General features: G+C 47.4%; 1 protein-coding gene across 2 annotated transcripts in view; it reads left to right on the top strand.

The window, feature by feature from the left end:
• Nucleotides 1–4,445: 4,445 nt before the first annotated feature.
• LOC126106442 (uncharacterized) overlaps nucleotides 4,446–14,778 on the top strand; it is a 90,935-nt gene continuing 80,602 nt past the window's right edge. For both annotated transcript variants that reach the window (XR_007523348.1, XM_049912722.1), the window contains exon 1: nucleotides 4,446–13,599. Coding sequence is in view for 1 of the 2 variants with exons in the window: in XM_049912722.1 (XP_049768679.1) it covers nucleotides 4,449–13,599 (9,151 nt within the window). In the remaining variant the exon portion in view is untranslated. The remainder of the gene's footprint in view (nucleotides 13,600–14,778) is intronic.

The raw sequence follows: 14,778 nt of genomic DNA, 5'->3' as shown, positions 1-14,778 counted from the left end.
TCTCCGGCGCGCAATGTCCACTTAACGTGTGCGAGTCTGGGGACCTGCCAGGAGGGGAAGAAGGTGGTGGGGGAGGGCGAGGGGAGAGCAGAAATGCCAGTGGCAGAGGAGATAGTGGGAGGAATAGAGGTATGGGGGTAGGGGAAGCCGAGGGGAGGAGGGGGTAGGAAGGGAGGAGGGAGGGAAGAGAGACAGAAGGGAGAGAAGAGAGACAGAAGGGAGAGAGGGTGCCCTGAGGAACAAACACAGGAAGTGGGAGCAGAGTATCAAAGTTGGTAGGAGGGGTAGATGGAGGGGAGGAGGGCATCATCAGGGAGGGGGAGCTGGCGGTAGCCACCTTGGGAGAGAGTGTGGAGGGTGGAGAGATGGAGAGCAGGTGGGACGTGGAAATACAGGCGCGGCAGGGGACGGGGGCGGGAGAGGATGTGAGAGACGAGCGGGCGAGGGGGATGTAGTTTACGGGAGGGATAGAGGATCCGTATCCGTTCGAGGAAAGGGAGGAGATGGGGGAACGGGATAAGGTCGTACAGGATCCGCGGGGGGGAGGGGAGACCGAACGATAGGCGAGGCGAAGAGCATGGCGTTCGAGGATTTGAAGGGATTTGTAAAAGGTAGGAGGGGCGGAGACCCGGGCAGGATGGGCTGCCGGGGCTGCTACGGTTTCTCGCTTATATAGGCATGACGACATCATCAGCAGCCAATCAGATAGACCCAATGGCGGAGCTGTTGCCCGTGGCAGCACCGGTGACGTCAGGTGGCGCCAGGGGCAGGCGCCACGTTTGAAACTGCCGCTCCCGTGTCGCGCATCTGTCTTTGCTTTCTTTCGATGTCCAACGCCCGCCCCCATGCCCTGCTTAGTGTGTATCCCTGGTCTCTGTTGAAATTGTTGTTCTTTAACCGAATCTCGGCCGCTTCCTTTGTAATGGAGTCTCAATATGTAGATGCATGATCCAACACTTTTGTATTTTCGAACTGTACTTTCTAGGCAATGCTCCGCTGTGACCGACTTGTCAAGCTCCCTTTGTTTTATATGACGCTTGTGCTCAGTTTAATTCTCCGCAACCGTGCGAATTGTTTGTCCAATATAGATGCTACCACATTCACAGGGTACACCATACACACCGGACACTGTAAGAGCAATGTCGTGTTTAACAGGGCGCAACGTATCTCGTATCTTGGGGGCGGGCCGGAACACTGGTCTTAGCCCATGTTTCTGCAGCAGACGTCCTAACTTAGTGCTAGCTGCTGCACAGTATGGCAGGAATACAGTCCGTTTGGCCTCTTCTACTGATTCACCAGGTGTCTTTCATCGGCAGCCCTTGAAAGCGTTTGCTATGTCTCTTTTGCTGTATCCATATTCCCCGAAAACACGTTTTAAGTTCTGAAATTCAGACCGTAGGTGGTCGTCGTTCAAATGGTTCAAATGGCTCTGCTCAGTATGGGACTTAACGTTTGAGGTCATCAGTCTCCTAGAACTTAGAACTACTTAAACCTAACTAACCTAAGGACGTCACACACATCCATCCCCGAGGCAGGATTCGAACCTAGCGAACGTAGCGGTCGCGCCGTTCCAGACTGTAGCGCCTAGAACCGCTCGGCCACCCCGCTAGGCAGATGGTCGTCGTCAGAGATAATCTTGGCTCTATGAACCAACGTGTTCAGGACAGCTTTCTTGTGTACACGGTGGTGGAAACTATTGGCGTTCAAGTACCGATCAGTGTGTGTTGGTTTTCGGTACACTGAATGACCAAGCTGGCCTCCTGCCTTCCGCTCAACCAAAACATCCAAGAATGATAGCTTGCCGTGCTTCTCCATCTCGACAGTAAATTTAATGTTGGGATGGACAACATTCATAAAACAAGGGTAATGCAATTAAATCTGGCAATGAGAGAATTAGGTTAGAAAATGGTACACTGAAAGTAGGAGATGAGTTTGGTCAGTAAAATAACTGATGATGGCTGAAGTGGAGAGGATATAAATTAGAGACAGACACTTGAAAAAAACTGCATTTCTGAAAAAGAGGAATTTGTTAACATGAAATTTCAGACTGTTAAGAAGCCGTTCTGAAAGTATTTGTCTGGACTGTAGTCTTGTATGGAATCAAAAGGTGGATGATAAAAAAAGGCAGTTCAGACAGAAAGATGCTATAAGATTTTGAAATGTGGCACTGTAGAAGAATCATGATAAAAAAAGACCGTTTCAGCTTTATGATAAATGTTTACCTTATGATCCAACTGGTTTCAAGGAGTCAAAACCACATCTTCAGGGATATATATTTATTTAATGATTTAGTTCACGTGATACTAGTAGGTGACCCAGCATTCTGTCAGTTGTGTGGTTATTACTTGAAGTAAGTCATGAAATAAATAAGTATCCCTGAAGACGTGGCTCTAACGCACTAATTCTATCATAAATAAATATTTACTATACAGCTGAAGTGATCTTTTTCATCATGATGCCCACAAAATTAAATTTGCTGTAGAAGAATGCCGAACATTGGATGGGTATATCGAATAACAAATGAGGAGTTGCTGAATCGAATTGGGGAGAAGAGAAAAATTTAGACACAATTTGATTAAAAGAAGGGATCGGTTGATGGGGCAAATCCTGAGGAGACAAGGACTTGCCGGTTTGGTAATGGAAGGATATGTGTGCGTGTACGTGTGCGCGCGCGTGCGTGTGTGTGTTGCGAGATGGGAAGTCATAATTGCAGGAGGAGAGCAAGGTTTGACTACAGCAAGCAGATTCAAATGTATGTAGGCTGCAGTACTTCACTAGAGATGAAGAGGCACGCACAAGATTAGACTAGCAATGCACAGCTGCGTCGATCTCGGTCTGAATATCATAACAACAGCATCGATAACTCGAAGTCAGTACTCAAGTTGTTGAACCAAGCCGGCCGCAGTGGCCGAGCAGTTCTAGGCGCTACAGTCTGGAACTGCGCGACCGCCACGGTTGCAGATTCGAATCCTGCCTCGGGCATGGATGTTCGTGATGTCCTTAGGTTAGTTAGGTTTAAGTAGTTCTAAGTTCTAGGGGACTGATGACCACAGATGTTAAGTCCCATAGTGCTCAGAGCCATTTGAACCATTTTGTTGAACCAAACGCTCTACAGAAGAATGACTTGTTGCTACTAACGAGTATATTTTGGCCAGGAGAATGACAAACTGACTGACATTTCCTGTACTGATTATCATCTGTTTATGATCTATTATCTACATCCATCCTTTACAGCTTCCGCCCTCTCTTGTTATTCCTCTCGCTGCCTCATCCTACTAATATTCTACTTTTCCCTCCCCCCTCCCTCCCTCCCCCTCCCTCCCTGCCCCCTCCCCCCGTTCCCGACCGCTCCCACTCCTCCCCCTCCCCTCTTCCTCCTCCTCCCCTCCCCCTCCTCCCATTCCCCCTCCTCCCCCCTCCCAGCTTCCCCCCTCACCCCTCCCTCACCCTTGACACCCACAACCCCCCCAAACACACACACGCACACAATATTTTGTAAAGAAATTTAATTTTATCTCTATTAATTAACAACAAATGTTTCTTCTAGGTTAGCGCCGCCAATATTTGCCAAGTTGGAAAGTTGAAGATATACCTTAGCTCTATTTCCGGCAACCCTTATACAAAGCCACAGACCTTTCGTTGGCAGTTTCCAAATTGGAGGTCTTTCACAAGAACGCTATTACTGTGCTGATTGTTTTACCAGCGAGAGACAGCGACGAATTAGGAATGCAGTTAGTTACCAGCAGTTACACGACGGCGAACTTAAAAGATGTGCGTCATGTGAGTGACGTAGGGCTGTTAATGGTCCACTGTAGTGCATTACGCTTACAGAAACAGTGTCTATTCAAAAAGCATTGTAGTAGCGCTTTGTAAGGATAGTGCACAGGAAACTGTGGAGTGACACTGCTGTATATTTCGATCTACCAGTCTATCAGTCAACATCAAGTTCGGTAATCTGCAGTGCGTCTTTGTGGACCTAGACTCGCGTACGGTTGATCGAAGGGACCGCTGTAGGAGGGTGGAGCCGGTGGCATGGTGAGCTCCCCGGTGCGCCGGTCGCCAGCAGCCAGCGCCGGTCGATGAGCAAGCTGCTGTGCTCGTGCGCGGGCCGCCGCCGCCGCAGACGCGGCTCCTCCTCGTCGTCGAGGACGCCGACACCGACGCCGCGCGCCCAGCGGCGCCGCAACTTCCCCCGCGACGACGTCCTCAGAGTCCCCCCGGCGGGCGGCCTCTGGGCGCCGGAGCCCAAGCGGGACCCGCAGCTGGCGCCCCGGGTCGTCCACCCGTTCCCTGACGTCGTCGCTGGCCAGGTGGGACCTTCCGACACGAGCCAGCCTCCGCAACTGACTCGGCCCCAAAGTCCTCGCCCCCCTCTGAGTACCCCTCCGGAAGCTCGGGAATGCAGCCCACTGCCACCTGCAGAAACGGAACCCAGCGCGCCCACGGAGATGGAGCTGAACTCCCTGCGCTCCTCCACTTCGGACGAGGGCTCGTTACCCATGGCCTCTAGAGAGACGCTGCCTGTCGACACCGACGCGGCACAGTTGGCCAGTTCCAGTCCGACGCGGGCCAGCTGCGATTCTCTGAGAAAGACTCTGTGTGGAAGCGCGGCTGCGGCAGACGATCCCTGCTGTAAAGACAGCGGCGAGGTGTGGGTCAAGATGGACCCGTCCTCGGCAGTGCTCCCGCGACGGAAAATTTCGGGAAGATCCCCGGCTACGTCTGTCGATCAAGTGTGGTCGAAGGCCGGAGCGAGGAGGCGCCTGCACGACAGTGGCACTGCCTGGTCGACAGAAGATTTCACGGGTCGAGGAGATGACGACATATGGGTCAGAGCCAAGACTTCGTCGGCGGACATGAAGCCTGCTGACAGACAAGAACAAGAAATTAAGCCGGTTGTGAATGAGAGACTATCAGTTGATCGCTTGCATTCTGTTGCAGATGGGCCTGGACCCAGCTCTCAAGGGACCAAAGGAAAGAGTTTAACTATAGATCGCAGCAGTGCAGTGAAACTCAAGCCAGGAGCAAAGGAAGACAGAAGCTCTTTCCTCAACTGGCTGTGGACACTGTTCAGGAGCAAACGGAAGGATGCGAAGGATGAAACTGACCCAAGCAGCAGCAAAACTCAAAAAGAAGCTAATGCTACAAATGAAACCAGTGTTTTGCAGAGTGAGAAAAAGACTGACCAGAAAGAGAAAAAGATACTTGGTGAAGCTGCTCGGGCTGTTCTCACTGGAAGTGACTTCAGACTGATTGACGATGATGGTGGTCGTGGTGATGTGTATGAGGATGCTTGCGACGGTGCGGTGCTTCCAGATGCTGCTAATAAAGAAGATCTAGATGACACTGTCATCAATCCAGTAATTGCCAAGAGACTAGACGACATTGATGAGGTCTTACAGGCCGTGTATGAGCGTAATATCGCATACGGAAGGTCTATCAGTATGCAGCGCCTGGAGGTTAATGCAGGCCACAAATACCAAAGAGATTCCAGAGAAAGTAGCAGGGAAGCTGATGGGGATGACAAGTCCTCAAGCCACCTGTCTTTGTGCAGAGCAGGAGAAACAACAGAGGGCAACAGTTCACACAAGTACCATGAAAAAAAAATCAGTGTGGGATCGTCATCGCCGTCCAGCTTTTACAGCCATTCTCGTTCTGAATCAGAACTGACAAACGATGACGAATTTTTGGCTCTGGGTACTCCTCCACACCCGCCCAAAGTGAAGCCGTCACAGGCTGGTTACATGAGGCTGAGTGAACCGAATTTCAGCAATGCAGAATGTGCAAGGTTTAAAGTAGGACGTTTCCTCCAGCAGAGCAACGATGAGCAGTGGTTTGGGCATTCTGATCAGTCGTTAGAAGGCAAAGTGGCTGGACAGCCTGAAGCCATTAGTGGTACAGATGATGTCAGCAGCACAGCCGCACCAGATCAAGGATCTGCGGCTGTGGAGGATAAACTTATGAAGATGACTACTGGCTTTGAAGCCGGTGTTCGTGCAATTAGACAGGATATCGAGCTCTGTTTAGCCTCAGCTGAGCAAGCTTCTGTAGGTGAAGCAAGTGCTGCATTTATCTCGATGGAGAGCAATTGTCCCAAAATCTTACAACAACCTACAGTGCCTGCCCTAGTTGTGTCTGAAGAAGCAGAAGACAACGATCGCGACATATGCGGTTTCACAGACGATGGTCTGGATGACATTCTGAAAACTTCAACCACCACTGAGATGGAAGCAGATGAATGGGCAGGCTTTGATCCAGCTGCATGGTCACGCGAACATGGATTTTCAGTCCCAGCAGATCCTGCTTGCTACACGAGCATCTTACCATCTGGGAAGAAGCTGGTGGACGTGAGGCAAGGCGAAGTGGAGGTTGCTGCTAGAAATGAATCCTGGGCAGACATCCAGAGGGCGCTGCAAGAGCTGGTAGATAGCCAGGACTCTGCACTGATCCAAGAGCTCAAGAAGACACCTGAAGATGAAACACTCCTGGGACCTCTCTTAGAGGAAACAGATCTTACTATAAGAGAAGACGTATCGCCTCTGGAAACTGGAGTAATGTCTGCAGTCACCACCTCCCCAACTCCTCATCAGGTATTAAGCGTGCAACAGGTGCAATCAAAGGATAATGACACCCCACAAACTGATGTTACTAAAATCAGCGATTTAGTGTCAACTGAAGCTAAAAAATCAACAGCTACAGTCAATGTCTTCCCTATGATTCACCCAGTCGAAAGTAGTGAACAGGTTCAGTCGAAGGATGATCAGAGCCTACGCAGAGAAGGTGTAACAGCTCCAAAAGACCCTTTCTGTGATTCGAATTTGGTCAAGAGAAAGGAAGAGCCAAAGGCTGGAACTCAACTAGCGTTGCAGCCACAGTTTCAGGAAGTGCCCCCTGTCACAGGATCTTCTGTTGTATCTCCAGTAATGAAAGATCCAGTAGGCTCAGAGAATGTTAAAGCCTTTTTTGATGAAGCATTGGACAGATCAGAGCTACCAGTGCAGCCATCAGAAGAATTTGTCGTAGATGTAAGGTGCATCAGACAAGGAGAAGCTAAACCGTCTCCAGACAATCTGCGGTCAGTTTCCTCAGTAAACGTTTTCACTCTTTCTGATGAAACCTTAAATAATTTACGATCTGCAGCTCAGAACGTGAAGAAAAGTACCGCCCTAGAACTCATAGCACCAAGTGAGGAGTTGTTTGAAGATAAGATGAAGGTGTCAGAGACTCCCTCATTAGATTTACTGGAAGACTTGCCTGTTGCTCAAGGAAGAACTGTCACTCAGACAGACACAATAAAAGATATAACCATTAATATGGCTCCTCGTAAGACATTGGATGCCCGAAATACAGCGTCTAGTTCGCAGCAGAAATTCATTCCTGGAGTGTCTAACGTTGACTTCACAGCTGAGCCTCACAAGGAGACTGAGGTTTGTTCCGACATCCTCACACTTACAGAAACAGTTCCTACATTTGTTCGAGATTCCGACTGCTCAGGACTAACAAGTGTGATACCTCAAGACTCGAATTTGCAGAAGTCGTTAATTTCTTCAGAGTCAAAAGAAAATGATGACAGAGACAAAGCTGATAGCACGTCGCTAGAGAGATGTCAACAGATAGGAAGAGAGCACTTCTCATTGATAGATAAAGAGGAGCAGGATTGGTTTGGTTCTCATATAACAAAGGATTCAGAAGTGTTGCAATGGAAGAAGCCCCTGCTGGAGTCTGCTGGTGCCTTAGATGAAACTTACACTTCCAAAGCCATTGGTACTTTTCTTAGCGGAGATCTTGTAAAGGAGGAGGAAATCAATATTCCAGTTACAGCAGAGAAAACAGCTTTTGCAGAGAATTTAATGCCTGACCAATCAGATAATTTGATTAGCAAACTGGCAGATACTTCATCAGACACAGTTTGCAACATTGCTGGAGAATATGGACTTTTGAGTGCATCAGTACCCAGCATGCTGTATGAGCAGAGTCGACAAGATGTGGACAGTAAAATGCCACAAAGTAACAGAGACAGATTTATGACACATGGGCACCAATCAGCCTCAGACTGTCAGCCTCAACGCAAAGTAGCTGATGTAGGTACTCCAGATAGAAGTATGGTTAGCCAACTGTTTGATGCCACTTGGCAAGCAGCACAAAGTGAAGAGGAAGCTGCAAATATCATGGACACACCATCTGCAGTTTCACCGTCATTAATATACCAATCGAATGAAGCAGAATTTTTGTTGGATCCCGTTGCTTTATCTCGCCAGCACTGTGAGAAAGCAGAGTCTTCTACAAAATCTGGGTCACCATACGATGTGCTGGAAGAATTTGTCCAAGTATCAGCATCTAACCAGATCTATAATCTGAGAGAACAATCTCATGATCTTAGAGATATTGCAGATCAGCTACAGTCTCTAAAAGAACAATCTCATTCTTCCGAAGATACCAAAAGCCATCTAAATAGTGTGAAAGAACATTCTGACGATTTTAATGACGTAGCAGGTCATCTACAGAACTCTAAAGATAAATCTAACGATTTTGGGGGTATCGTAGGACAGGATTCAGAAGAATGGCCTGTTAATGAAAAGGATCAGCCCAATGCGCTCAGAATCAAAATGGGTAAGCCTGTAGACACAAATAAGAAAACAACCTCTCGAGATATTTCCACAGAATCAGTATGGTTATCTTTGGACAGAAGTCTGGAAGACCTCAAAACACCGGCTGTGTCATTCCCTCCTGGTCTGTCATCAACATCTGCTCTATTACCAAGTGTTGATCCATTACCAGATATGCAGCTGCTGGATTGCTTAGATAGTGATGACTCCAAGCGTTCTGACACAAAGAAGAACAAGATAGAAGATCCTTTCATGCCATCATATAGCATGCCCCAGAAAGATGAGACCACTATAGAAAAATCTAACGATATGTTCTATGGGTCAGGTGGAAGGGACGTCCTGAATACTTTAGACTCGGCTTGGTTCCCATCAGAAGATGCGTTTTTTACAGAACAATCATCTACAGATATGAGATGTAACAGTGACACGCCCAAAGACACAATGCTGCCTCCTGATAAAGTCAGTGGCTCACAACAGGCAACAGATTGGTGGTCTGAGAAAGGATTTGATTCACTGAGTCCATTCAGAGAGCAAGATTTCTCTTTCACTGGAGAAATTAAGTCAGAAGCACAACAGCAATGGGACTCATATATCTGGACTGGTGAATTCCAGCCATCGAATTCTTCCTCTTCCACTCCAACTGACATTTCTAAGACTTTTTCTGCAGACAACGCAAAAGAAGACTATGGTAAAGTTCCAGATCCATTCGCAATTGCCTCTAAGGGATGTGCCTCAGTCAACACAGTAGAAAACAAGGAACTTCAGCAGAAACAACATGATGAGCAGTTAGATGAAAAGAACACAAAATCATCTACCCAAGCAGGTTATTCCGAATTTGGTGTGCCGAAGACAGCATTACCTTCAACAGCTACCTCACAGTCTCCAAAAGAATCACTGTATGTGGAACAGCAGAAATCGCAGTCTATTTCTGTGACTGAGCAGTCACTGTCTGATGAGTCTGCTGGATCAGTAAATAATATAGGACACAAAGCACCAGTTGTAAAAAGCGATACTACAACATGTACCAAAAACGAAGCTACAAATGGAGATCCAGTGGACAATTACAGACCCTCATTCACAAAGAAACAAGAAATGCACGTGGCTCCAGTTCCTCTGGAAATGAATCCTCCAAAACACCTCCATGTGACAGGTGACACTACTGCAGTCTCACCATCTTACAAGAGTGTTCATGAAGTGGAACAGAGAGAAGCTTATGATTTTCAGACTCTTGGATCAGTGGCAGAGGTCAAGGTGTCAGCAGAGGAGATTTCTGTTAGTTCTCATTCGGACTCTCCTCCTCCTCTGGTAGACGTTTCGCCACTGGACACTGCAGACAACTCAAGCCTGCCTGAAGTTCCTGGTGCGGTAGTCGAGAAACAGCAACACTCTGATCACCCTGCACCACAAGTCTCTACAGCACCAGTCTCTGCTGAACAGATAGCTACATCACACATCAAATCAGCAGAACCCCCTGTTTCCTGTGAGCTCAATCCAGCTGAAGTAGGTGCAGATACCAGCTGTCCTAGTAATAGTGAACAGGGTATAAACAGTAAACTTGTGCATCCCGCAAAAGAAGCTTCCACAAGTACAAAGAATTCAAGTGCTTCATCAACCGAGAACGATGGGACCAATATCAGAACTTCAGAAAAATCGTTGCAATCAGGAGACTCTCCATTAGAGACTGATAGTTACTCTGAAGATAGCGTCTTTTTGGATGATGAGGAAGGTGGAGACGTTCTGGGAAGAGCAGGCTTCATATTGCACCCCATAACAAGGCAATTGATAAGGCGTTCATCATCGGTGACATCGGAACCTCCTCTGAGTCCAACTATAGCAGTTGGTCCATTGGCTGTCACGCCAGAAAACACAGAAGAGAAGCTTGTGGCAACTACAAGTGGTGGGCAGGTGTTCAGAGAGGATGAGATGAGGGAGAAGCCTCAAAGTGCAGGCAAAGCAGGTGCAGTAGTGAAACCTCCATCAGCCGAACGTAGAGAGTCAGTCGTTCTGGAGAAGATAACGGCACTTAAACACCACATATCGGAAGGTATTCAGCACGGCAAGGACAGTGTTTATAGCACTGAGAGGAAGCTACTGGAAAAGGTTCAGTCGTGGATAGCTCCCGCCGAGAAGCCACCGGGAAAAGGAACAGAAAAAGTTATTGTTGAAGATGAAGATGTCGTTGAAAATAAGCAAACTGGACCAACGGCATCAGATACGTTAGAAACAGAGGGAGTAAAAAGCACTACTACTACTGTTCATGAACTGGAAAACAAGATCATTAAGCAACAAGACGAGAAAGTGGAATTATTCCATCCACCATCACCAGGTACTTCTGGATCAGAAACCAAAAACAAAGTTGCTGGGAATCAAGATGAGAAAGTAAATCTTCCTCAGCCATCGTCTCCAGGCGTTGAGAATGAAATTGTGAGGACTGTGTATGCAGGACCAGCTCTCAAAATAGATGACACACTGCAACCAACTTCCCCTCCAGAAGAAATAAATGTAGTTGTAGATAATAATCGCAAAGAAGTCTCTGTTGGTAATATGTTAGCATGGAACAGAGCTGCCAAAATAGAAGACAAACTGCAAGCAACTTCCGCTCCAGAAGAAATAGGTGTAGCTCTAGATAATAATCTCAAAGAATGTTCTGTTGGTAATATGTTAAAGGAGAACAGAGCTACCATGGAAACATTTCCTCTAACACCTGAGGGAGATACTATCATTGAAATGGAAGACTTTGAGTATGAAACAATTGTAGTAGACAGAGATCCGTTGTTAGGCCAAGAGTTCACAATTCTGGTGAAATCAAGCAGTGACTCGGAACATTCCAGTTGTCACTCGAAAACTGGAGTCAGATCGCCAAAGAGATTGCAAGCATCTGATTCCAACGTAGGGACGTCAGTCTCTCCCAAAAATGAGTCACCATCCTGCCTAACAGGTCACCCCAAAAACACAGAAGCAGATAGTCACTGGACTACAGATTCTTCTAGCAGTCCAGTGGGTTCTGACCACGATATCTTCTTTGAAGATATCCCTCAGCAGTCTCTGGAGTATGGAAGCCAGACACCAAATCCATTTATGTACGAAGAAGACGGAAGTGACTTTGCGGATGTCGAGTGCGGAGACAGTTCCCGCCCTGCTACGTCATCCTCAGACGACTGGTACTTCAGCACCAGTCGGTCTGTAGATGGGGGTCTGGCTATCAGCTACGGTCCCCCATCTAATGCCAGTTCCAGAACAGACCTCAGGACGCTGGATACCATCGGTACTACTGAACAAGGGAACTGTGCTAAAGAGAATGATACGAAGGGGGAAGACGACATTCACCATGCGACATATCTACAAGTACCTGTAAATAATCACAAACAAGGTTTTCTGGAAGTACAACATGTGGACCTTAAACCATTTAGCGGCGAAGTGTCCCCAGGTGGCAGATCTTGTGCATCCTATGACGGTCCAGATTACTATGACATCGAGAAGCGGATCGATAGTGTCCTGAAAAGAATCGATGCTCTTCAGGAATCTGACCCAGCATTTCGTGAAACCGATAGTGGTGCGAGTGGGACCAACCCATTCGACATGAGTGAGGACGAGTGGCTGTGCATGCAGTCTGGAGTGCCACAGGAAGGATTTGCGGAATTGCCAGAGGAGCCGACTGTAGAGGGGTGCGGGAGCACTGTCGAAGAGGATCGACGCTTCCTCGAAGAAACGTACCTGAATACCGGAAAGAAGTCGGGCCGACTCCAGCGAGTCTGCACGAGGCAAAATTTGGATGGAAAAGAAGATCTTGACGCCAATCCATTTTCCGATGCAGCTGACCGCTATATACCCTCATCTGGGTCTGTGCTATCATCAACAGGCAGTATACCAGAAGCAAGTTCAGATTCTGGCGACCAGGAAAAGAACAGCAGCAGTAATCCATTCCTCCAGACAATCTACGAGAAGGGATTACTGTCACAGTCAGCATTATCTATTGATTTGCCCAACCCATTCCTATACACAGAGGCAGAAATTAGGGAACAGCTGAGGAGGGCTGGTTTCTCCAGCGAGGAGGAGATTTTCCCGCTGTCTCCGCCTGGAGGCACCGTTTCCGAGGCCAGCTCTGGAGTCGCTGGTGACAGATCCTGCTCTCCAGACAGCAGCTCCAGTGACAGCAGTGACGGGACGTTGGTTCAAGACCCTCTTCCTGTGCTCCCAGTACCGACACAGGAGATGCTGTTGCCAGACAGGAGCCCTGATAGTAGGACGCTAACTCTCGAGGACGTTTCAGCCCACAAAGAAACTGAATCAATAGAGAGAGATGTGGACAGTGGGAGGACTTCCAAAGAAGCAGGAGGAGTAATGAAAGGTGGAACTGAGGAATCTGCAAGAGGATCGGGGATTCAGGACGTGAGGAGTATGAACCTCCCAGATGTAGTATCCAAAGAGGTCGATATAAATCCAACCACGGATTACAGAGGTTTCCAGAAAGAACCTTCATCAGATCTAGAGAAACGTCAGATTGCGAGTGGTTTGCCCTGTCAGGTTCGTACGCCAGTCGACGTCGATCCTAGCAAGTTAGCCGTTAGAGTGAGCGGCTTAAGTGTTCGAACTGAAACAGGATTGCAGGCTCCTTCCAGGTTCTCTGTGTCCTTGGCTGTGCAAGACCCGAGTCCTCAACAATTGGGAAGTACTTTAGAAAGTGACAGTTGTGTTTTTCCAGCTGATTACAAACCGTGTACTAGCGTTGACAATAGTGCGAAAGAGAATTTCCAGTGTCGACTGCCGAAGGACCCAACAGAAAGTGTGGTTAGCGAGTTGCCGGACTTAGTAGGTACCGTGTGTAGTGCTGTGGCCGAGGGCGGCAGTCAAGATGGTGGTGGTGGTGGTGGTGGTGGTGGTGGTAAACCGTTTCTACCACTGGACCCGGACGGGACGTCGACCCAGCAACAAGTACTGCGAGAGGGAACAACGAACGAAACGTCGAACGATGGAAGCCAGCAGGACGATGGAGGTTTGTGCTTGAACTGTGTACGGTGTGTTGTGTGTCCCACAAGGCATGGAGTGCCAAAAGAAATAAAAATATTTCCTACTAACATGTACCCTACGTAGTTAGAAGGCCGTGTGCCTCTTTCTGTTACTGCATGTTGCCTCGCTGCTGTCACTGAAATTGAAATCCGTTAAACATCTGCTGCATTTGCATCAACACACTGCAGATCTGCACCAAAGTGTTCTGCAGTGGGGATTTTTTACGGTACCGTGTTTTAAGGTTTCCTTTCGTTCCTGTTGTGGACTCAGAGGGAAAAGATTCTTTGTTTGTATGCCTGTTTGTGAGTTGTGATTAGTCTACTTTTATTTTCACAGTCTCTGCGGGGTGGATGGACAGAGAACTGAAAAATATACGTAAACACTCACTGGAAGATAGTCTGCGCCAACTTTTCGTGACGGATTTCGTCCACTTTTGCGGTACATGCAGGGCTTGGCCAGAAATGAGTGTCTGAAGTGGGAGGTCCAGATGGCCAAACGTTTCTTATCATTTTGATAAAAGACTTGAAAACCAAAGGAAAAGTTGGGATTGCAAATAAATTTTCGGGAAGGCATTATAGCTAAGGCATACGCGAGAACTTCCTACATAAAAGTAGATACTGTTATTATTTTGTAACTGATGATTTACACGTGCTGATGTAATATTCATTATAAGAACAGGAGAAACCGTAATCTTCTTGACATTTGCACACGCTATAAGCGCCACAATTTTACCTGTCCAGTTACTTACAATCCTTCTTAAAACTTATTTGTAGTGTCCTCCTGGACAAGTGAGCACAACCCTTTCTTGGAAATTTATCTGAAAGTCTTAATTTTTCTTTGCGTTTCCTTCCCAAACCTTTTTATGAAAATTAATGACCATAAATAATTAAAATACATTAAGTATTATTTCGGTTTATTTGCAATGTAGGTAAGGTAAAAATAGAAAACAACAATAGCTTCCGCAGAGGGATTCGACCCTACGACCTTCCGAGTACCTTTCTGTACTTTTTCCGCTTCACCGACCGCTTCCTGGAACTTAGCCCAACATCAGTGGTTAATGTCTCGCAATAACGCGCGCCAAAAATACAGAGTGTATCAAAAAGGATCTCCGATTTTTAAAAAATCTTAACTATTACGTTACTTGAGACAAGGCCTGTGGTCCATT

This window comes from Schistocerca cancellata, chromosome 10, assembly GCF_023864275.1.
Source record: "Schistocerca cancellata isolate TAMUIC-IGC-003103 chromosome 10, iqSchCanc2.1, whole genome shotgun sequence".
NCBI classification, from domain to species: domain Eukaryota; kingdom Metazoa; phylum Arthropoda; class Insecta; order Orthoptera; family Acrididae; genus Schistocerca; species Schistocerca cancellata.
The sequence above is the reverse complement of the archived record's forward strand: the minus strand, read 5'-3'. Positions and strand labels throughout refer to the sequence as shown.